General features: G+C 36.3%; 1 protein-coding gene across 3 annotated transcripts in view; it reads right to left on the reverse strand.

Moving 5' to 3' along the window:
* LOC131433090 (serine-rich adhesin for platelets) overlaps nt 1-26,440 on the reverse strand; it is a 294,767-nt gene that overhangs the window by 204,436 nt on the left and 63,891 nt on the right. For all 3 annotated transcript variants that reach the window (XM_058599877.1, XM_058599876.1, XM_058599875.1), the window contains exon 4: nt 10,185-10,301. In XM_058599877.1, the coding sequence (XP_058455860.1) occupies nt 10,185-10,301 (117 nt within the window). The remainder of the gene's footprint in view (nt 1-10,184; nt 10,302-26,440) is intronic.

Consider the following 26,440-nt stretch of genomic DNA (forward strand, 5'->3'; position numbering starts at 1 on the left):
GCATTTATCTTATCTTATTATGTTGCAGTTTATTCAATTGTATTTTACTCGAAGATAGATCTACTGGATCAATTAAACTTAATCAAATTGGAATAAATCATCAATAACGAAGTAGGATATAATAACGAATTTTGATGCTAAACAGATATTGTACAATTTCTTGATTTCTTCGATGAAATATCAAGAAAATATTAAGAATCGCTATGACAGCAGAGGAACATTAAGACAAGATATGATGGTAAAATTTGTTCTACCCGGGATACCTGCACATGTTCTTGTGCATGTTACTTTTCCACCATTTCAAATCACGAAAATTGGCGTCTCAGTAGATGCACATACAAGGAGCGTCGCAATTGACTTGAAATTAAAGCCAAAAGCATGTAAAGTTGATGCCATTAACAGCATGCCATTAAATTTACAGCTAGTTTAGCGGAATTTGAAATCGAAACGGACACAACATTTAATTTAACATGCTAATGGATGTAACATTCTGTCACAGTCCAAAAGAATATGACATACTTTTACTTACGTCATTTGTAATTTTAATTGCTTCTAAGAGTGAATGAAAAACAATAAAAAAGAATGAATGAATGTGTAATATAACCTTAATACAATAGTCGCGCAATTTGATTTATTTGTACGTGTTGAAAAATGTAATTTTACCTTTTTGTGTTTGATTCAGAATCAAGTCAGAATTCGTGACTATAATTTTACGAAATTATTTGCTCGGATTTCTATAAAATCCTAGAACAACTTCGCATTTTTTGTTATTTTTTCCACTGTGACTCGATTTTGTCGTTCCATCCAACAATGTTAAACAATGAAAAGTTAAATGCAAAAAACTGATAACTGTTTCCGCGAAAAATTCTTAGGTCTGTTAGAGAATAAAACGAGCTCACGAAATTACAATTACCGTATTCAACTCAGTCTCATAAGTTACTCGCATTCAAAAAAAAAAAAAACAATAAAGTTTCAACTACACCATCATTCATTAAAAATAAGGATCAAATTTACCCGCGCTGAACTTACCAGCATCGTCTTGGCGATTGTTATGATCCTGTTACTCATCTTCGCCGGTCGTTGTCGACGACAACGTTCGGAGCAGGCAAACCCGGAAAACTTTGGCGCGAACAGTAGCCTATGTTCGCGCCATAGTCTTTGCAATGTTTACCTGGCTGGGCACTTGCATACACGAGAACACGACTGTGTTTTGATCAGTCTAGGCAGAATATGCTTACCTTTCAGCATACGAGTAGTACGACGACGAAGATGATGATGATGATATTTCATTCATCGTGAGGCGAAAGAAAAGGAGACGTATTCCCTGTTGTTACCTTCTAGTTCTTACTACCATGTTGTGGTAAAACTGGCGGGAACGAAAATTTCGCTTCGCTTTCCGTGAAAGCACCAGGCAGTCTAATGACAATGAAAAGGAGTAATCGCACTCGGATGCCATTTATTTCCCGTAACGTACGATACTGCGCTCTTCATTATCATGTTTGTATTATGTTGCTGCATTTTTGCGGAGACGGCACGTGTTGAGTATCAGCAAGCTGCTAGATATACACAGAAAGAAATAATGAAATTTACACGACATGTAAACCAATAGTAACATGGAATAGACATGGGTTGAATCGAAATTTTTATTGAAAACTTTCATCGATGCAAGACTAAATCGGATTGCATTGAATTTTCAATTGATATAACCGTATCTTTCAATTAACGCTTAGTTTGCGATTAAATTATATTGAGCCCTACAGAAATGTGAGGTAACTCCAATATGTGCATGAAAATAGATGTAAATTCACAAAATATTTTTATCTGTGTAGGATCATTATTTTATATCTCAGCGTATCTATTCAAGGCTCTAAGCATATTAGTTTCGAATAAGAGCATTCATTATCTTCACGCCAGATAATTGACATCATTCTGAACGACTTCATAAATTAGACACTTTTCGTCGAACAGAACAATCCGAGTCCTAAGGAAACTGAGTTTTTTTCCGATGCTCTATGTACACCTGTAGCAATAAGTGACATTTCAGTAAGCTCGCTATAATGATGCCATTCGATATCAATAGCATTTGTATAACACGAATAAAAGCCATTGAAAAAATAAATCGCATGGAGAATAATTCTTTTTGATGGGGTAATATGTTAGTTCAATTTTATTTTACCTTAAATATGAACGAAAGTAATCGACTGCAATGTTGCACCCACAATTATTCAAATTAAGTGTTTCCTCTTGGACCCATTAGGGCATAGTATTTTAAAACAAAGCAATTGAATAAAAGTATTTGTTTATTTTATCATTCATCTGAATGTGTCTCAAAGCATAAAACTACAGTTCATTCTACCCAAATCAAATTATGGTGAACAAATGTGACGACGGCGGATTGAGCAGCATTATTTCTGTCGATTAACTAATAAGAGCCGTCGGTTACCTCCGTCTCCATCGTTCACAGGTAAGGTTAAACGGAAATGTTGATGCTCTACACTCATAGAAAACTTACACCTGTCGTAAATTCAAGCGTGCCGTAATTTCTTGTGTGATGACAGAGTATTACATCTTTTAACATGTCAAAATTAGTATTGTGTCTGCTTCGATGTCAACAGATATAAATTTATTTGAATTTCGACGGTCCTTTTATGTGCATCTAAAGATACGTAAGCTTACACGATTTTTCTAAATGTTTGCCTACTTGCCGGATGGACAAGAACGCCTTAGACTCTCTCATAGATGTCCCAGAGTATGTGATATACAACTTCTTTCTAGACTTACTGTGTCTTACTTCAACATGAGGCACCTTTTCAAAATTCGCCCTGTGGGAAAATGGGTGGAACTTAAACGTGAATATATCGAGTTTTAACTAAACGCAACAACATAAATCTTTCTCCATGTCATCAGAAATACGATCAACAATTTATTATCCATTTTTCAATATTGTGAGATAACCATGAATAACTGAGACCAGTGTTGGTGATTGCCGAAAATTTGACAGAAGCTGCACACTTAAAAAAATCCTGTGATTTTACATCTTATTAGATGCACATAAATGGAGCGTCGCAGTTCACGCAAGTTTACGTGGAAGAATATTTATTGTGTCTAAAACTCCATGACATGAAATTCATTGAAATAAAAAAAAAGAATACTGAAAGAAATTGCCGCGACTTGAACCGAGAATCATTGGATCGCAAGTACGTCTGTTAATCGACTGAGCCACAGAAGCATGCATCTGCTTGGCTGGTAAAAGGTGCATTTAAAGCATGCAGTCGCACCTGCTAGCAGAACGCAAGTTACAGTCGAAACCAGTAAAATTCAAGCTCATCTAACATTAAGTCATTACAAATGAGATTTTCCGTCATTTGACAAATTAGGTCTTTATGAATTACATCGTATGACGGATTAAGTCACCTGTAAAATTCAAATTTTTTTGGAGTGTGCTATATTGCTATCTATATTGTGTACAACATTTCCAATCCGGTAGAAGATGCTACAAGAACTCGAGTCTCTCAATGCATGAACCTTGAGAGAATTTTGCTACATTTCTTCGCTCCACTTCATACTCTGAGTATTTCACGCCCTTAAAAAAATGTACAGGCTGATAATGATCGTTGCTGTGTGGAATTTCCCAAGAGAGAATCGAAATTGACAATTATCGCAGAAAATCGAATCGATGATTCAACTCGATGATTCTCATACTAGGTTGCAATATTTCAAAACCTTTGTGTGGAGCATTCACAGACATTTTCATAAACACAACTTACACAAAGGTTATATGCACATAGTTAGAATAAGCGGCAATAGTAAAATGATTATCAACTGCCTGTATAGAATCGGATCGCGAAACGAGAATAAGCGACCGTTTGTGGCTTCAGAGAGGATCCCCACAGCAGCATGCTAACCTTTGATTCTCAGAAATATCATCGAGAGAAATTCGCTCTCGCACTGGTGTCGATTCTATGTTAAATGAGCCATGCCAGGTTTTTGTTGTTGCGATGATTTCCGTTCCTCTTTGATGGCACTGATTCAATCGTTGAAGAGTTGCCAGTGAACGTTCTTTGATACAATAAAAGCCATCTTTGACTGAGACACTAAATCTCGACGTTCCATGCAGTTTTAAGAGTATCGGTATCAAAAAATATTTTCGATATTTTAAATTTCATGTACTTCTATGGTGCTTTTTCAAAATCGAAAATTTTCAAACCTTAACCGCCGGGCAGCACCCCTTACGCATGTCCGATTTAGCTCAAATTTTGCATGAGGACATTTTTCGAGGTGCTTAAACTTTTGAGCACTAGCGCTTTACGAAATAGTATTGATCCCAAAATATTGGCACCCAAATATATAAGAGCGGTAAAAATCAACGTGTTTGGTCGGTTACGTCACTTATACCATCATATATCTGGAACCAAAAGTCACAGCCATTTGGTCTTCGAACTTGATCAATGGTCCGATAGTAGCTTTCAAACGAGCATAAATTTGTTAAAATCGGTTCAGCCATCTCTGAGAAAATTGAGCGCGTAAAAACACAACGCGTTTTGTCGGTTACGTCACTTATACAATCATATCTCCGGAATCAAAAGTCACAGCCATTTGTTATTCGAACTTGATCAATGGCCTAATAGTAGTTTTCAAACGAGCCTTAGTATGTTAAAATCAGTTTTGCCATCTTTGAGAAAATTGAGCGGTAAAAATATCTTCGAAAAGTGTCGGTTTTTCCAGCAATTCTAATACCTTTCTATAGAGAAAGGCAAAAACCCTTTTTAGTCCACTTAGTGGAATTTTCATATATCTTGAAAAAGCACCATAGGGGGGAGTACATGAAATTTTTGAGGCCGAAAGGCTTAGAATTGCATGAAACGTCGAGATTTTTTGAAAAAATCGACTTTTTGCCTTTCTCTATAGAAAGGTATTAGAATTGCTGGAAAAACCGACTTTCGAACGGAGCCTCGGAGACCCATAGTGTTATATACCATTCGACTCAGTTCGTCGAGATCGGAAAATGTCTGTGTGTGTGTGTGTATGTGTGTGTGTGTATGTATGTGCACTTTTCGAAGATATTTGAACGCGCTCAATTTTCTCAGAGATGGCTGAACCGATTTGAACAAACTCGGGCTCGTTTGAAAGCTACTGTCGGGCCATTGATCAAGTTCGAAGATCAAATGGCTGTGACTTTTGGTTCCGGAGATATGATTGTATAAGTGACGTAACCGACAAAAATCGTGCTATTTGAACGCGCTCAATTTTCTCAGAGATGGCTGAACCGATTTTAACAAACTTGGGCTCGTTTGAAAGCTACTGTCGGGCCATTGATCAAGTTCGAAGATCAAATGGTTGTGACTTTTGGTTCCAGATATATGATGGTATAAGTGTCGTAACCGACAAAACACATTGATTTTTACCGCTCTTATATATATGGGTGCCAAAATTTTAGGATCACCTCTATTTTCGTTAAGTTCTAGTGCTCAAAAGTTTAAGCACCTCGAAAAAAGCCTTCATGCAAAATTTGAGCTAAATCGGACATGCGTAAGGGGTGCTGCCCGGTGGTAAAGGTTTGACAATTTTCGACCTTGAAAAAGCACCATTGGGGGGAGTACATGAAATTTCCAAAATCGAAATTTTTTTTGATGCCGAAACTCTTAAAACTGCATGAAACATCGAAATTTAGTGTTATCTCGAAAAAAAATTTTTTTGAAAAAATCAACTTTCTGGGACTTAGAAAAATTTTCATATTTTTTCTAAGTCCCAAAAAGTCGACTTTTTCAAAAAAAATTTTTTTCGAGATGACACTAAATCTCGACGTTTCATGCAATTCTAAGCCTTTTGGCATCAACAATTTTTTTTCGATTTCGAAAATTTCATGTACTCCCCCCTATGGTGATTTTTTCAAGATATATGAAAACTCCACTAAGTGGACTAAGAAGGCTTTTTTAGATTAGCATCACTGATTACAAATAGGCAACGCAAATGTCAAGCACTAGTTTGGAAAAATGATGCTGACTGTGTGACATAAACACTGAAGCATGCTTTTGTGAACTATTCGAATCAATCTGCATCAATTGTTGTCAAAATTAGTGTCCAAAATTATTTAATAAAAGTATGAAACATATTTTCATGAGACTGTTATGAAAGAAGAGAAAGGCATTATCACACCACTAGGTGGATTAAGAAGGGGTTTTTTTTACATGACACTAAATCTCGACGTTTCAAGCAGTTTAAAGTGTTTCGGCATTAAAAAAATCGAGGTGCTTAAACTTTTGAGCACTAACGCTTTACGAATTTAGAGGAGATCCCAAAATATTGGCTTCCTTATATATATATATATATATATATATATATATATATATATATATATATATATATATATATATATATATATATATATATATATATATCTTCTATATATATATATATATATATATATATATATATATATATATATATATATATATATATATATATATATATATATATATATATATATATATATATATATATATATATATATCTTCTAAAAGTGCACACACACACATACACACACAGACATTTTCCGATCTCGTCGAACTGAGTCGAATGGTATATAACACTATGGATCTCCGAGGCTCCGTTTAAAAGTCGGTTTTTCCAGCAATTCTAATACCTTTCTATAGAGAAAGGCAAAATTGAATTTTACAGGTGAATTAATCCCACGTATGATGAAATTGATTAAACCCTAATTTGTCAAATAACCGAATGACCTAATGGTGGATGAGACCATTCGGTTAGCAAGTGGGACTGCATGAATTTATATTCACCACTATTTTGGCCCACCTAACAAACTTCATGGATTTAATCGATGTTAAGTAACCCATGTTGAGCTAATCAATTGCAATTACCTATCGCGGAAGGGTTTTTCAAAAATATTACAACATTTGGTGGATATTTTCACAAAGTGTGGCAAAATAAAATCAATCCTAAAGTGGGCCAAAATACCTCTGTTACCCTACCAGCCAAGCAGTTGAGTGCAACTGCGGCTCGGTCGAGCAACTGACGTACATTGTGATCCAATGATTCCCGGTTCAAGTCGCCGCATTCGCCTTAGTATTTTTTTAATCTTCCCGATTCTGTATTTCGTTCGAATCGGATTGTTTCGATCGAATTCGAAATTTGGCATTCTGTAGCTCGACCGATTCGAGTTTTCCATACAAAAGCATCACTCGATCGAATTAGAGAATGAAATTTTTTTAATTTCATGTTCTTGAACGTAAATTTACATGAAATGAGACAGTCCATTTATGTGCATCTTATAAGCTATAAAATCTCAAGAGTGTGCAGTCGTCTCCTTAAACAGCAACATCAAATCATCAGTAAATAATTCACATTCGTATATCGAATCCAGAATTATGATTCAGGAAATCAACTTCACAGTTCTATGACAAAATTCAATATGAATTTTGGAATTTTAGATCAGAACTCCGAGCCTGACTGACTTCTGGACAAGAATTCAATACCTAAATTCAGTTTCAAAATTCATTTTCAGAATTCAGGTTCAGAATTCAGAATCTAAATTCGGATTCTGGCACTAGATCTTAGAACTGAATTCATCTCCATAATTCAAGTTCGGAATTCAGAATTCAGTTTTAGAACTAAATTTGGATCCATAAGGTTAGTCCAGTTGCAGAATTTTATAGCTAAATTCTTGAACTGAATCCTTGACCTGGATTTAAATCCTAAATTTTCAAACACTGAATTCTAAGTCTGTCTTAGACTTCGAATTAAATTCTTGATTTCAGTTTAAAAATTTGTAAGCATTGAATAAATTGCACAAATCGGTTCTTGGCCCATTAAAATAAATTCCCAGAAGTTTTCCTAAACTAAGTAAATCTATTAAAAGCGACTTTAACGTTCGGCACGACACTAAAGACGGTGCGAACAGAAAAAAATATTGAACTGTTGGTTGACATAACAGTTCAACATGAACTGTTATGTTGTGGGCCTTCGAAAAATCAAGAAACATTGTCATAATACACCCACTTCGTTTCATGCATTTGGATATGGTATGGTATTTGCTGAATAGGTGCATGAAAACAATGTTTAGGGTCGCTCCAAAAACTAAAATGCCGCTTTCCGGTTTATTGATATTCCTTGAAAACACTTACAATATGGAGTTTTTCGGAACAGATTTGAGGTCGTTTCGAAACCTAGATACGGATTTCTGGTTTATTGATATTCCATAAAACCTATGCAAAATGAGTATTTGCGGAACGGATTTGATGTGTAGGTACCAACACACGATGTTTGGAGTCGTTTCGAATCCAGGATGGCGACGTCCGGTTTATTGATATTCCTTGAAAAACCCCCTAGAAAATGGATGTTTCGGAGCGGATTTGATTAGTAGAAGCTGGAAAATTATGTTTGGGTTCGTTTCAAAATTCAAAATGGCGACTTTCGGTTTATAAATATTCTTTGAAAACTCTAATTGGGTTACTTTTGGAACGGATTTGATGATTAGACGTAAGAAAACAATGTTCTTTGAAAATCCCTCAATTAAGGGTATATTCGGAACAGATTTAATATCAGAAAACGATGTTTGAGCTCGTTCTGAAATTCAATACGGTGACCTCCGGTTCATCGACATTTCTTGAAAACCCTTATTCATATAGTAAGGGTTTTCAAGGAATATCAATTAATCGGAAGTTGCCATCTTGCATTTCGGATCGACCTCAAACATCGTTTTTCGGTACCTACACATCAAATCCGTTTCGATATCTATATTGTAGGGATTTTCAAGGAATATCAAGAAACTGATTGCCACCATCTTGGAATTGAGAACCACATGAAACATTGTTTTTCGAATCTACATATCAATCTCGTTTCAAAAATTCCCAAATTGTAAGGATTTTTAAAGATTATCAATAAACCGGAAGCAGCCATCTTGGAATTCAAAAACACCTCAATCATCGTTCCGAAAATACCAAAATTGTAGAGTTTAATAAACCGGAATTCGCCATCTTGGAACTTGAAACGACCCCAAACATCATTTTCTTGCACCTACTCTTCACATCCGTTCCAAAAATAGCCATATGATTGGGGGTTTCCACATTCATTACACAAATTTCTTTTTCGATGTACATTCCAAATAACGAAAACATTTTTTTACGAACCAAATAACGTAAATTTTATTTACGATGGTTTCGGTGTATTATCTTCGATTTCATACCCTGAAAGTGGGACGATAATCGTTTGATTGGATTTGCCGATCATTTTCTAATTTCTGGTAGACCTTATTTTCATTTTAAACCTGTCGGCATTCAGCTATGGAAATAGTGAAAAGAACCCAAATATATTCGAGGAAAATTAAAATAACCAAATTTGGTATTGAACACCGCGCTAATTATACGTATGATCAGAGTGTGTATTCAAAGATGAAATCTCCGCTAAAATTTTCACCAGGAGACGACTGTAAACGTAATGGGTAAAACGAGCACCTTTGACGAATTCCTATTTAGTTCGATTCCCTATTTAAAATCTTTGTTTACTCGAGTGTATGTTTCATTTGTTGGTTTGGAAAATATCAATTTGAGTGGAAAGCAATTTATTATCTAGAACTCACGAAATTATTTAGAGAGCTAGAAATATTTTCTTATTTTGATTAAGTTGAAAAAAAAATCATAATCACCTAAAGGAACCACTGGAAACATGTATTGAAAGATTGATCAGGTATTTTTTATGTAGCATAATATTTTAGAATCTCTCCATTTAGAAAAAAAACTGACAATGGACGATAATTATTGCCTTAAAAAAAATCAGAAAAATACTTGAACTCTGAATCATAGCTGGGATACGTTCATAGTCACAACACAGTTCCTTTTGAATATGCTATAAAATTAAACGTTAAGTAAAGTGATTATCGAAACTATTAAAAGCATTATTGAAAAAAGCCATTACCGAAACGAATTGAAATAAGATGATCATTGCCTTCATACTAAAACATCGTTAAGTAATATTACTCATTTAGTTGAAACTGCGTCACGCAGAACGCGCTTTGAATTTGCTCTGTCGCACCCAGCCGGGTGAGGCTTCCCTCAGAATTTAACAGCACAAAATGGCGTCTATGTGAGTCCCCCAATGAACGCTGGGTGCTGGGGTGGTTTTGCGAATACATGCATACATACATACATACATCGAAGTTCTATACTAACCTGCTCCGTTACTTCCAAACCATAAAGCGACCAGATCGTCACTCGGCGACGGATGATAATTACCATACAAATATGGACTCGGATAATCAAACAGCAACCGCTTGGACGGTGATTCGCCTGGAATTGAGCAGAGAAAAAAAAAGAAGGGAAAATCTGAGTTCTGGAAGCATGCTGGAACCCAACCGGGTACGGCAAAAGTATCATTTATTTGCGCAGCTGGGATGACGTTATTCGGCCGTTCGGCCCGGGGGCCAAGAGGTTCGCTACTAGAGGTGAACGTCTTAAAATGAAACGGTCAAACACTTCCGCTCCGTTTACTGTGAGAGCCGTGTGCTGCCTGTTCAGGGATTTGAGAAATTGGACAGGTTCTGGCCTTTGGCTGGCATTGAGTTGATTGACCAAAGAAATCCAGCAATGAAATGGCGTCGCAAGTCTCGTCATCTTGGTAGTGGTGGTTGTGGTGGCACTGGTCAGCAGAACAATTGCCTTTGGGGAACGCGCGGACAGCTAGCGGCAGGATGGATTTTCCTTAAAAAGCAACAAGATGGCGTGGGATTTTCTATACGACTTTTTTCGTGAATCCATTTGTGTTGTCGCTCTTTAAGGCAGTGGACGACTAACGTCCGGACAATTATTAAATGTAGCGTGTTGTTCGGCGAGATTTGACCCCGAGAGTCGGTCCCGAAAGCAGCTTTTTTTTGGTAGAGCAAAGTTAAGCTTGCTCTTGAGCTTATTTCGAAGAAAATTACGAGAATGATGATTGATGGTTCGATCGTTAGAAGCGTTTTTATGTAAAAGGCCAAAGCCGTTAAAAGTCGCAGGATCCGTTTAGGTTTGTGTATAGTTCATTGGCATTTAACTAGTAAGCCGGTGTTTATCTATTCTATTCGGTGCTAGTTTATTGTACTGCTCTCAACGGCCATTTTTTATTTACATTATTCATTTTCGTTATGGGACTGAATCAGAAACACTTTTCACAATTGAAGTGACAGTGAATCAGAGACGCCAGGTAAACATTTCAAATACATTTCTTCAAGCGGAGTTGAAAAAGTTCCCTTTAAAAAATGGGGTGCGAAATTGGTTTCGTAGTGATTGTTTAGCCTTTCTATATAAAAAAGGAAACCATGTTTTGCATGATTGACAATGTTTTTTTTTCCAAAAAATCGGTATTCGAATACCGATTTTTCGAAAAACCGTGCCTAAGCAGTGAGATGGTACTTTTTTATCGATCCGCATGTGTTTTTGCATGAATGTTCTTCGGTAGAACTGCGAGTCGGATCGAAAGGAAAAATCACATGAAACCATAAAATTAATCCTTTGAATCTACATGTGTGATAATCGATTAAGCATTCCAGAGATGCCATAGTTGATTTCCATTTTAGAGATTTTAAGCGTTTACGGTACTTCCGGAACCGGTATTCAGGGACCAGCATAACCCAAAACGGCTCTTATGGTAATGAATAAAAATGACGAATAAAGTGGAATAGCTTTAAGCCCAACTTTGAAGATTTTTTGGTACTGTTATCCAAATTTTGTATGGTGCCACAAGACTTTTAATTTGAATCTATGTTTATGATATTCGTTTTGTCCTTCTTTGGGGAAAATAGCCTTTGTTTTTCGCTCGGCAGGTTCCGTCAATGGACCCTACGACCGTTCGCACGGGGGCACGTGCCCCCACTGCCCCTCTGTAAAAGTGGTGCAGCCATCTTTGAGAAATCTTAGTGCCTTCTAAATAAAGATTTTGGTTACCTTCCAGGATCGAAAATCGAATACCGGAAAACCTGAAATTTATTTTATTTTATGTAAAGTTTATTTGATCATTAACCAATCAACAATTCCATGAGAAACTGATATACGATCTCTCAGAATTTCGTAATATTTGGGAGAATCGTTTTCCATCGAAAAATTTCAGACCCGTTTTTCTATTTTGTCATTAGGATTACTAGTTCCATGTTAGGATGGATAAAAAAATCGATTGTTTTTCGATTTTGTTCAAAACAGACATTTTTTAGTTTTTAGGAAAAAATGCAAAAATTCTAAAGTTTAAGTTTTTTGTTTAAAAAAGTCAACTATATAACTTTTTAACAGGTTTCATGGTTTGCGACAAATGGGCACTATATTTTTTTTTAAAAGCTGAAGCATAACATTACCGAAAATTAGCTATGAATTTTATTTTTCAATTTTTGAGTTATAATATTTTTTAAATATCACGTTTTCGTAATTTCCGTGTTTTTCCGATTTTTGAAACTCTGGTCGAGATTTTTCGATGACGAAAACTACAACTAAATCCATAAGACACAGACCTGAGAACACATTATATCAACAATTTTATAAAATCTATTTAAATTATCTAAAAAAAAAATAACAGTGACCAAGTATTCAAATATACGAATAACGTTCTAAAACACAAAACTCAAACTTTGTAATATTCACATATTTTTCCCAAAAACTGCACAATATTCTTAACAAAACATCCACAAATTAGTAGAATCCGAAGTTTCAGTTGGGGATGTGGCTAAAAATGTGGGCACTTCGAAGTCAAATGTTGCTAAAGGACGTTTGAATCTTCGAACCTATAAGAAGCAGAAACAACCAAAACGTAGTCCGAAACAAGAAGCATCGATCAGGCCGAGGGTTCGAAAGCTGTACAATACGATTCTTGATGGAAATTTGAACTGCATAATCATGGACGACGAAACCTACGTGAAACTCGATTACAAATCCTTGCCGGGAACACAATATTATACGGTGCGAGAAGAGCAAGTGTTAAACCAGTCCGAGACATCGATTGAAGTCAAAAAATTTGGTAAGAAAGGTATGGTCTGGCAAGCAATTTGTAGCTGCGGTAAGATTTCGAAACCCTTTATCACCACTGCTTCAATGAACAGCGAAATATACATCAAGGAATGTTTACAAAAACGATTTCTACCCATGATTTGAAGCTACAAGAATCCTGTTGTCTTCTGGCCAGATTTTGCTTCTTGCCACTACTCGAAATCAACGGTAGAATGCTATACTACCAAAAATGTCACTTTCGTCCCAAAAGACATGAATCCACCAAATTGCCCACAACTTCGACTAATTGAGGGGTTTTGGGCATTAACGAAGGCACATCTTAGGAAACATGTCTCGGCAGACGAAACCATTCAACAGTTCGAAAAAGATTGGAAAAAAGTGTCCAAACTTGTCGCCAAGAAGTCTGTACGGAATTTAATGAGGAACGTTCGCAAGAAGGTGCGCCAGCTAGTCTACAATGGCTATTTACAGCGAAATCAAAGTGCGTCCATACATTCTGGGGTAGTCTTTATCATCGTCGCTCAAAATGACGGTTTAAAATTTTAAACACATTTCACCTTGTAGTCCCGGATTCGGAAAGCGGATTTGGATAAAATTCACTAGCAGCCTATAGGGCAATAAGTTCTTTCATTTCATCCTTAGCATATGGAAAACGGCGTTGCGATCTCTGAAAAACCCTTCTTAATCCACCTAGTGGTGTTATAATGCCTTTCTCTTCTTTCATAACAGTCTCATGAAAATATGTTTCATACTTTTATTAAATAATTTTGGATACTAATTTTGACACCAATTGATTCAGATTGATTCGAGTAGTTCACAAAAGCATGCTTCAGTGTTTATGTCACACAGTCAGCATCATTTTTCCAAACTAGTGCTTGACATTTGCGTTGCCTATTTGTATGAGAACAGTGATGCTAATCTAAAAAAAGCCTTCTTAGTCCACTTAGTGGAATTTTCATATATCTTGAAAAATCACCAAGTTTGTTAAAATCGGTTCAGCCATCACTGAGAAAATTGAGCGCGTTCTAATATCTTCGAAAAGTGCACACACATACATACACACACACACATACACACACAGACATTTTCCGATCTCGTCGAACTGAGTCGAATGGTATATAACACTATGGGTCTCCGAGGCTTCGAAAGTCGGTTTTTCCAACAATTCTAATACATTTCTATATAGAAAGGCAAAAATGAAGTTGTTTCCTTTCTGAAGTTTGTGACCACTATTTCCGATACTTACGAAACCAAAACTTGGGAACCGGCAAGGCCAAATCCGATTCGTTTAGACTGCAACTAACTTAATCTGCTAAATGGAAAAGTTTTGAGTCCAATTTGGAAAAAAATTCCCCTTCGCTACCTCGTGGCTTCTAGTGACGGATTGTAATTTCAAACATTAACACTAATTTCGGAATCGGAATCGGATCCATATGGTATTCGGAAATTCCGTACGGGATCGTAATACTTCACAAGTGTATGACCAATATTATCGATATTTCAAGAAAATTATTCCGGGTATGTGTGTGTGTGTGCGTGTGTGTGTGTGTGTGTGTGTGCGTATGTGTGCGTTTGTGAATGTGTGTGTCAAATAATCTCACTAGGTTTTATCGGAGTTGGCTGAACCGATTTTGGTAAACTTAGATTGAATTAAAGGTCTATCGGTCCCATACGGAATTCTTGAATTTCATCCGGATTCGACTTCCGGTTCCGTAGTTATAGGGTAAAGTGTGTTCAATATTGTAAACCGGCGAAACAAAAACCGTAAAAAAATTTCCAAACTATTCTCAAAACTACACAAATCGATAGCCATTACCAGTAGGCAACTAAACAAACCGATTCCGGCTACCCTGGTTCCCAGTCCCTGGTTTCGGAAGCACCGGAAATACACAGTATTCACATTTTCCAAAATGGATCCCACTCTCAGCGATGGTTAGACTGATTTCCACAAACATAGATTCAAATGAAAGGTCTTACGGACCCATATGGAATTCCTGAAGTTCATCTGGATCCGACTTCCGGTTCAGAAGTTTAATGGTAAAGTGTGTTAAATATTGTCCACCGTCACTTAAATCGGCGAAACAAAAACCGTAAAAAATTTTGTATACTGGACTCAAATCCGTTATTAATAATCGTAGGGATGAACGAAGGGTATTATTAGTGCATATGTTCGGATACAACAAAAATTTAAAACGTCGTATAGAGTACGATGGCAAAATCGTATAAAATCTTCGAAATTTCAATAAAAACTAGTAGAGTTTGTACGTCATATTAGTTGGTGGTCGTACGAACCGACTTCGATTATACCGGTTCTCGAGTTCCGGTGCTGGAGGTACATATAATAGTGAACACACTTCGTTTTCTAATGGATGGCCTAACCGATCAGAGAACTGTTTCATTCTCTATGATATACTAGTTAATGCACAAAAAATTCATTGGTTTCTTTCGAAAAACGAAGAAAAACATTTCGAATAGAATACTACAGTATTATATATGAGAAAGGCATCATCACACCACTAGGTGGATTAAAACATGTTTCTATCGATTCAAACCACTGTGATATGGTAGAGATTATTTGTTACGTATTTTAATAACGATCAAGATTTGAGAATGGACATAATACCCTGCATATGTTCTAAAAATTTAAATCAGCTAACCAATAATAGAATTGACATCTAAAATGTTATTGGAACTGTTTGTTTCGATTGACAATCATATTTTTCATTGAAAATATTCAGTGTGAAGCAGAGTCCTTGAGGGTTTGTTGGAATTGCTAGGATTAGCAATGACGGTACTCTGAGAATCGGTTTCGAAATCTGTCATTCCAGAAAAATTATTATTTTCACTTGCAGCGAAATAAAAACGTTGCAGTGCACCTCATCGGGACGGTTTTCCAAAAGTAGCTTCGAAAATGGTTGGAATAAATTTGTCGCTTCCTAGATTATACATTTTCCACAGCACATTCCAATATGGCAGGTCTGTTGTCGGCACAGAAATGCCCATTACATTCAGAGCCCTGCAGTCGCACTCTCTGGCACTCGTTTGTCAGTTTGCCGTAAAACAGATGCAGTTTAAAAGGCCATAAAATATAAACCGATGTCACAAGTGGGAATGACATGTCCACCACACTTCTTTCGCTTTTCGCGGCGTGCCAAGAGACGATCACCTCGAAAGACTCGAAAGATAGAGAGAGAAAGAGAGAGACAGACACGAGTTCAAGAAATTAAAAATCCCCGAAAAATAACACAGATTAATGTTAAAAGGTTGTGGTCCCGGAATGGGACTCCTGTGACGGTGACGGTATTCGCGAGACACTGTCATCGGTCGGGACGATATACGGAATCCGAGCGCACCGTCCGGCAACTTGATTGAGCATAAAATAAATGCTGCAATCCGGGGGACGAAACTCAGCCAGAAGCCAGACATACGACGGACCTGCCAGACACTTTCGCCGAGAGTGTTGTCGCGAGCACTTGGAAAAAATAAGAAAATCTTTCGTGCCCCAAGAACACCCCACGTAACTTTTTCGTTGTTGTTGTTGTGGTTGTTGTTGTTGCACCACTGTCTCGCTTCGCTTCGTTCGATTTCGCTCGCCTAAAACCAGCGATTTTAAATTATTGGCGACAACACGACAACAACATTGACTCGCGCGACGACAAGAAAAGTGACAAATAAATGTTAATAAATTTTATATACAAATAACGTCGCTCTCGCCCTTTTTTTCCCCGGAGGCTTCGGACCATTTTCCTTCATTATTAATATAAAAATAATCGTTTTCGACTCAACGCTCCGACGGCTGTGTCTGCTTTCCTCCCGCCAGTAATTGCATGCCGTTCGGGTTGTCAGTCGATCGGCGCACGGACTCTTGGCGCACAGGAAAAGTGTGAATTGAACCGATTTTTAAAACGCATATAAAAGTGCACTGCACTGATAAGGTTTATATTTTTTTTTTCGCTGTGCCTTCTCAAAACATTGACTTCTTCGAGGAGCCTGGAAAGCAAACATTAAGCGTCAAGAGTCAATGCCTGAAGCATGCGGAAGGATAGCACTTATCGGTTATACTTATATGATTCGAACTACAAGCGCCACATATAAAATACAAGCGACATTTATGCTGCTGACACTAATAAATTAATTCTGCTGGACAAGTGTTTTAATTAGGATAACAATTTCCCGCTGATAACGTTAAAGTGCGTTTTGATTTATTCGCCCTTTTTGGCATTATCAGGCTACGATTGTTGATGGCAATACTAACAAATACATACACGGGGTAAAAAGGTTGAAGGAAACTCTTTTGAAGCTGATTGTATTTTATACAACTAGAATCATTAAGTTTTCTTCAAGTTTGTTTTTTTATTAATATAAAAAATAGGTATAGAATTCGCTCAAACTATAGAAAAATTTTCCGAGGCCCGGTCCTCCGTCATATACCAATCGATTCAGCTCGACGAACTAAGCAAATGTCTGTGTGTGTTTGTATGTGTGTTGTCAACAAAGAGGGTGACCTCTTTGGACCGATGGATCGATTTTGATTAAACTAGTCGAAAATAAAAGGTTTCTCCGTCACCCTAAACGCTATTGAATGGTTTTGAGATAGGATGTTTACTTTATGTGTTATACGAATGAGTTTTTAGACTTAGATTCTGCACGGTAATAGTTATCTAACAAGCCATGGATTGTTAAAATCCGTTCATTTTCAACGGAGATATCGATATAATTGACATTTCGCCTTATTCCAGTAGTAGGAGTTTTACGCGCTTGATGATAAAGCGATGTTTTGGAGCAAAGTGAAACACGATTTTCAGACTAATAGACTATGTACAGCACCCTTTTTCATGACGTTTCGATTTTAGCACGGCTCGTTTCTGGCAACATAATCGTTCGAACATGACATATGTATTAGAAAGATGGCAGTATTTTCAAATTCACAACAATTTCATAGGAGAATGTCGTCAGGCCAGGGCCACTGTCTAGGTTGGGCCATTGCTTTTTCTTTTATACGACACGTGCTGCCATCGGTGTTATATCATGGAAGTATTATTCTCAATGATAGCAAACTTTTCAGTGCATTGTTTGTCACGAAGAATGTTTTGTGAATTTATCTTGTTTTAGGCAGTCCTAAAAGTTTCGGAATAACCGTGAAAAACAATTCAGAGCTTGGACCGAAATGATGACACCTCCAAGGTATGATGTGAATACGATCATGCGATACAATGTGAAAGCAGGATTTCTTGCTACGGAGATTTGTCCATACAATCAAGATATTTTCACGGATTCTGACTTTATCCAATCTGTTCATAGTGGAGAAAATGAGCGAACTGCTACAGAATAGGATTCGCAACACTGTCAATTGATATTGTCCACTTCAAAGTACCTATTCTAAAAAATTAATATTAAATTTTCGGTTGCGATTTGCGATTTTTCCATAATCTCATCTCGTGTGCTAAAACGCGTTCCACGGTGTGTTTTTTTGAGTCGACCGAATAGAAAAAAATCTCAGGGAGCTAAATCAGGTAAATTCGGTGGTTGTTGAATGGCATTTGTTTCGTATTGTGTGACGGTGCGTTATCGTGGTGCAAGATCCACGAGTTGTTTGCCCACAAATCTGGTCTTTTGAGGCGAATTACTCCACACAAACGTGTTATAACGCCCCAATAATACTCCTAATAATCAATTTGCGGTTTATGGTCATACATTCTTTGATTTTATTAATGTTATCGTCGGTTTTCGAGGCCGAAGGCCTACCGCTTCTCTCATTATCATTTACTGACTCTCGGCTACTTCTGAAACGTTGGTGCCACTGATAAACGATTATTTTCTTCAAAGCATCGTTGCCGAAATACTCTTCTAACATTTGTAATATCGTCGCACCATTGAAACCATTTTTTCGCCTAATTTAATGCTAGCTCGTTGTTAAAAATTCAATTACATTTTGAAAATTGTAGGAAATCGAGGACACGCACAACCGCAGTTTCTTTTTTTCTTCAGCAATCTTAAAATTCTCATTGATAGTCTATTGAAATTGATTGATGTTCCATTAAAATAACAATAAATAGTTCCATGTTTAATCATTTGAAATTTTTTTTTTTTAGATATTTTTTATTCAGGCCTATTTGCGTACAAGCTTTATGTGGCCGATTGAGCCGATTTTTTAAATAATTTTTTTTTTGAGTTGGATCTTGTTGTCACCCTTTTTCTATTGGGAGAGGAGCTTCCATTTTCCTCCTGCGAGGATTGAGGGGCACTTCGTTCGTGGTTCGTCTCGTCATCCATTGCCGCATCGATGGTATTGTTGTCGATTTCCATCTTCTTTTCGTTGCTAGTTGCTGTAGATGCACCTTGTGGTACATTGGTTGCAATTGCTGGTTGGTTGGAGGGTAAGTTGTTAACTGCAGCTGGTGTACTTTGTTCTATAGGGAATGATGATGGATTCGTTGAAGGGGATGCTTCATTCTTGTTGGTGGCTGTCACAGGTGTACTGGAGTTGCTTGGGGTTTGTGTGAAGGAAGCACCGTTCTCCTTTGGTGTAGTTGTCTCCTTGTTCAGTTTATCACATGGCTTACCGTAGTGAACAGCTTTTTGTCAATATTGACATGTGGCCATCTGATTGTCATAGGTAACAAGTGATTTGCACGGAATTCTTGTATCTTGACCGAAAATCACATAAGAAGGTATAGGCCTCTTCAAGTGTATGCGTCATAAACGTACGCCATTTAGAATACCGGGGAAAAAATTCTTCAACTTTTCTTTTTCGATAGAGAGAATCTCTCCGTTTTGGGACATAGTTTTGCGAATATAAGAATCGGTGACGCTTGAGGGAAGATCATGCACACGCACTTCTATAGCACTATCTTCCATATATACTGGAATTTTGTACTTAATGTTCTCGTGCTCCACATAGTGAGCATTGTTATTGTCTTTTGCGAATTGAATTGCATCCAACTCTTTCTAAAACTGGATGTAAACAACATTATTTGTCTTATTGTATTGAAGTAAATGCACACGTTTAATGTCAAGATGCATTTGCTCCTTAAGCAAACTTTCAAAGTCTCGCATCGAAAGACGAATTTTGCAGTGCCTGAAGTCAACAATAATTGTATTCTTTCGTACCGGCGGTAGCTTTTGTTCGTTTGGTTCACTCATTTCGAGGTCGTTCTATTGTTCACTGCACAATACTGTACTTGGTTTCTTCTGTCCCGAACGTAAGCGGTTTTGTTTTATCGACTGACTTGGATGAGATGTGAAACCGAACTGATTTGAAATTATTTATGTATATATTTCATTCGGAATCAGTAGTGGCCCAACCTTGACCACTTTTTTATTTTTTCGTTTTGTTAATAACTTTGTAATGTGCAGCAATTCAATTCATAAACAAAAGATACAGGGAAAATTCAAAAAGTGGTCCAACCTAGACAACATTCCCATATTTATATTGATTTATACTGCTTGCAACAATAATTGCTGGAAGAACACAATTTCTTACACCCTTATACCATTCGAAGAAGCTCGTCGAGATTAGCAAGTTTGTGTGTGAAAAATAGTTTCATTATTTTTCTCCTAGATGACTTAACTGATTTCAACAAACTTAGACTCATATGAACAGTCCTATGATCCTATATAAGGTTTCTGAATTACTTTTGAATCCGACTTTTGGTTCTGAAACTACACCTTAAACTGATATGTGTAATGAAATTAAAATAATGTCACTCATTTTGTTCGTAGATGGCTGAACCGATTTCGTCCATCTAACATAAGTTCTTAAGGTCCCAGAGAAACTGTTTGGTTTTTAATCAGATCCGACTTCCGGTTCACCAGGTACAGGGTGATTAGTGTTGAGGTTCTACTCCTGGACGATTACCATACTGCCATTACATACTGGGTTAGTTTAGCTGAACGAGAACTATAACAGCAACAATCGGCTTACGGATCTATGTTTCGTCAGTTATGAATTTCCGGACGATTGTTCCATAATCGTTACACCTTCTCCACTAGTTAAAACTTATCGCCATCACCCTCCTCTTCAAATAACTATACCAGAAAACATGCCCGTCATTTTTAATATCATTTTCAAAGTGACATACTACGATTTCTAAAATGGAAATCTCGATGCTACGAACCAGTTTGTGCTGTCGCTGAACTGGAAAAGCTAACTTTCTTGTGACGACTGCAATTCTGCTGCTATGTTATGGTCTCATGTAATTCCGTACTCCATCGATCAATTTATACTCGAAAAAATTTGACGTTAACCGATACATCCCCCATCGGCAAATCTGATCTTAAAACGTTGTAAGTACGCAAAACGGTCTGCATTAAGGAAATGATCAAAACGTCCTTCGCTTCAATAGCGATCTCACTATCCCTATCTCAACAACGGCTATAAACGACTGAACAGAATGTTATAGGATGCTCACCTCCTTCGAGTACAAAATAATCTGAGAACGACCAAAGGAAATAATCAGGAACTCACCCCTTCGTAACAACGGCTATGATTGAAAAAGCGTGTATTAAGAAGAAATTGTCTTCCACAGCTGGACCGGATGGTATTCCTTCGAATGAATGAAGCACAACAGTGACAACTACATTTAAAAAACTCAACACGGATTCATGCCGAAACGATCAACTGCAACAAATTTACTGTGCTACACTTCTTTCACAGTTCGATCTCTACAAGCACGCCTACAGGTTGACTCTCAGCTTGATTTATCTGCAGCCTTTGAAAAAATATACCACCAAATAGCAGTAAGCAACACTCAATAGACTTGGTTTCAGTAGATCGGTGCTGAATAGTTATATCTAAATGTCAGTGAAATTTGGAGACTTTATTACAGTGCCTTTCGCTATTAACTCTGGAGTCCCTCAAGGCAGTCACCTAGGATCATTCTTATTTTTACTCTACCTCAATGATCTCTACTTCATATTGAAATGCCACAAACTATCCTCTTCAGACGACTTCAACCTATTTTATCTTAATATTTTTACGTTTCGTCTTTGATTCATCAGTGCAGAGCAGTTCAAATTGAACTGCTTAGTGCTAAACTCGGCAGTTCAATTTGAACCGCTAAGCAGACGTAAAGTTTCTGCTATTTACAGAACACTTTTTGTTTTGCAAAGGAGTGCAATGTCTTTTCTGACGTGCCGAACGAAAAAGTGTTTTCGACTATTTCTGGCCGATGCAGGTTTGGTCATTTAGGGGTTAGCCTTGGCTTACCGGCGGTTATGTGCCCTAGCACAAAATTTGCAAAACAAAAGGTGTTCTGTAAATAGCAGAAACTTTACGTCTGCTGAGCGGTTCAAATTGAACTGCCGAGTTTAGCACTAAGCAATTCAATTTGAACTGCTCTGCATTGATGAATCAAAGACGAAACGTAAAAATATTAAAAACGGTTATGTGCCCTAGCACAAAATTTGGCTAATTCCTAAATGACCTATTTTATCTAGTTAAATGTTAAGAAGACACTATATATTTGCAGTCATAGTTAGACTTATTCACAAATTGGTGTCATGATAATATAATAATTTTGAATACCATGAAGTGTTCCGTTTTGTCGTTTACTCGTAAACCCTTACTGATTACCCACGACTATAGCACAATATACTGAATCGTGAATCTTCCGTGAAAGCTTTGGGTATCATTCTTGATTCCATGCTGGACTTTAGAAGTCACATCGATTATGTGATTTCTAAGGCCTAAGGTGGTTTAGGAAATTTTCGATGGACATTTTGAAAAATTGGCCAAAACCAAAAATATACAGAATTTTGAAAAACTTTTATCGATCTGCAGGGCAAAAACGACTGAAAAATTCGGAGGATTTTCGGAGTGTTATCAGAAATACCTCTGAAAAATGAGTGTTATTGTGATCTTTCACAATTATTACACATATTCAAAGTGAAGCGAATTTTCTTCAGTTCATTGCAAAATTGATCTTATTCTGTGGAAAACTTAGAAAACTCAACAAAACTCACATTATTCCATTTATTAATTGATTTAGCATAATTGCGAAATAACTGTACTTCCGATTCGTCAAAATAAACGAAATAGGTCATATGAAATTCGTTGATTTTCCATGAAAAGCGTGAAAAGCTTTTTCAAAAATGAGTTTGAATTTAATCCTTGCAGCCAGAAAAAGGTTTGTCCGAAAAAAATTACCATTTCATCGCATTAGTTTTCCAAATAATTGTGAAAGATCACAAAAACACTATTTTTGATAACATTCGAAAAATCCTCCGAATTTTCAGCCATTTTTGCCCTGCAGATAGATAAAAGGTTTTCAAAGGTCTGTATGTTTTGGATTTTGTCAAATTTCTCAAAATTTCCATCGAAATTTTCCAAAACCACCCGCGCGCATGGTACTTGGACGATGGCCTTAAATACTTAAAAAAACGTTAGCACATGTTTTAGCTTTAAATTTGAAGACACAGCCAGTTAGCCCGTTTTGGACCTCTCGGAAAACTAGTCGCAGTAATTTGCAACAGTATTTTTCTTTGTACGTTGAAGTACACTTGATTAAACACTGAAAAATAAATTATGATAGCTTTCACTATTTTACCGGAAAACCTGTATGAAATTGTCCTATTTTTGACGCGCATGGTTGCCTTAACCCTTGAGCCTAATTGTATCTGTTGGGTTATTGTAATCTGTTGATACAAAAGATGAGCAGGTTTTATACCTGCCGTAGAGAAAGAGTGAGATATTGCCAATTTCATCTCCATCGGACTTTTCTCTGCTCTCAAAAAAAAAAAAAAAGAAAAAAATAAAATATAAATAAATAAAAAAAATAAAATGCACTTTGCATATTTTTTTAGTATTTCAGACAGGAAAAACTACTGATGAAATGAAAATTGCGAAAAATAAAACCTTGAGAATGAAAATCAGTTTAATTGAAGCAATCATGCCGATCGCTCATCAATCTAATACGAATTCTATTCTCCAGCCGCGTGAGAATTTGTTGTGTGTCTATCGCTGTCTATTCTTAAACCCAACATCAAAAAAAATTGCGAATTGCTTGATTGGTTTTTGATTTAACTTTTTTTTTTATTCAATTATATAATTTTTAAGGCACACTGCTTAAGCTCTAAGATGCCAAGGGGACTTAACTTTCTATTTTATTTAAAGATGAAAAAAACATAATTTTTGCGAATTGTTTTCAACATTATATTTAAAAAAAATAAATTCAAACCTTTTGCATAATACAAAGCATCATTCTAACAATATTTTGTAATTTTTTCATGGAAAAATATTTAGAAATAAGTCGGTGAAGAGGTATTTTTGAGGACGCTTCTTAAAAATTATGTTTTGCGGTGTCCACTGTATCTCAGCGCAGACTAATCAGAAGTCAACAATTCAAGCAGCATAGAGTAGATGTTTTTAAATATTTTTTTCAAATTTTGGTGATTGTTTACAGTAAAACTACGATTTTGCACGAAAAAATCCGCCATTTTGTAGCTGTTAAACCTCCCCAAAATAATAAATAACAATAAGGAAAACGTTGGGCCTTGGTATTTTACATGTAGAGGGTGTGTGTAAAAGTTGAAAAAAAAAAATGGTGCAGTAGTTCTTGAATGGCGATGGACACGGACTTTCAAACCCTGCTTTCGAAGAAAACGCGTCTAACTTTTTAACTTTTTTTTAATAAATATACAAAATAAGTATAGAGTTTGCTTAAACTTTAGAAAAATCTTCCGAGGCTCGGAGGGCCGAGTGTCATATACCAATCGATTCAGCTCGACGAACTGAGTAAATGTCCGTGTGTTTGTATGTGTGTGTGTGTGTGTGTGTGTTTGTATGTGTGTGTGTCGGTTCTCAACAAATAGGTCGATGGTTAACAAACTAGTCGCAAAAGTAAGGTCGTCTTTGAGATCGGATGGTTACTTTTTGAGTTAAACGAAGTTTTATGGCAAAATTTTCAGTTTTTCGACAATATCTGTCACAATTGATCTTGAAAACAAAATATGTTTTTGGACTTGGATTCCGCACGGTAATAGCTATTTAACAAGCCGTAGATTGTTAGAATGTAGAATGTAGAATGTTTAACGGAGATATCGGTATTTTTGTGTAAGTGATTTTTCGCATTATTCCAGTAGTATGAGTTCTACGCGTTTGATGATAAAGCGATGTTTCGGAGGAAAGTGGAACACGATTTTCAATACTTTTTTATGTGAAAAATATTGTCAATGATATTGCTCGGAGAGGAAATTTTCATAAGTTTTTCTTCGCCGTAGCATACACTTTTACATAGAATTATTATCCTTATATAATATAAATATAGTCACAACGATTTGAATTTAATAAAACATATTCCTCTTATTTTTTAAACATCATTTTATTTGAATCAAACGATTACATGCTATAAATTATAAAATAAACTGAAATTTGTGTTCATTTTGTTTATAATTTCATAAACTATTTCGAGTATGTTTGTATCAACACATCATTTCTATTCAAATTTAGCTATTGGATAAACTATTGGACGCAGTAGGTATCAGAAATAATTCCTAAATGGATCAATTAATAAATTGAAATTCCAATTGTCTTTATGAAATGATAAAGAAGTTTTATGTATGGAAGGTCACGACAAGCAAGAATGTCTCGAACTGGAACATTGGATAGTCTACCTTTATTTTATTAGTTGAGATCTTACATCACGATACTCCACGCATCTCCAAACGACATGATCCATATCGCGGTAACCTTCGCCACAAGCACAATGATTAGTCTCGAAAAGTCCAATTCGAAGGAGATGTGCATAAAAATAAAATAATGTCACTCATTTTGATCGAACCGCGAACTAGCTGAACCGATTTCGTTCATCCAACATTCAAATAAAAGGTCTTAAGCTCCCATAAAAACTGCTTGTTTTCTAATCATATTCGAATTCCAGTTCAGGGTGATACAGGTTGAGAATCGACGACCAAATGAACTTTTTCCAGTTTTACTGGCATTCGGTTTTCGATCCCGGAAGGTACCCAAAAAATTTTATGTGTAACGCACTACGATTTCTCTAAAATGGCAACACTGATTTTCAAAAATTTCGAATCTAATGATCAATTGGGCGAATTCAATTGATTACGGCTACAGTGCTTTCCGAATTCTGTTTCCAAAAGTATCGGGAATAGAGAAGCTAAAAGAAGGCTAAAACGAATTCAATAAACAAAAATTTAAATTAAAATAAAATTACGGTTCCTTACCAAATTTGTGAATTTTATCCGATTCCTATTTCCAATTTTGAAAATACAGGGTGATGAGTTTTTATAATTCAAACTGTCATAGAAAATGACGATACCAAAAACTCTTCAAAACTATTTCAATTTAATCGTCATAATAATTCATGGACATACGATTTTGATGTTAATTTCAATGATAATTTCATGAAAACTAAACACAACGAACAATATTAACGAAAAAACCACATGCTGATTGATAAAAAAGGCATTATCTCACTGCTAGATGGATCAAACACGGT

The sequence above is a fragment of the Malaya genurostris genome, chromosome 2 (assembly GCF_030247185.1).
Source record: "Malaya genurostris strain Urasoe2022 chromosome 2, Malgen_1.1, whole genome shotgun sequence".
Classification (NCBI taxonomy): Eukaryota; Metazoa; Arthropoda; class Insecta; order Diptera; family Culicidae; genus Malaya; species Malaya genurostris.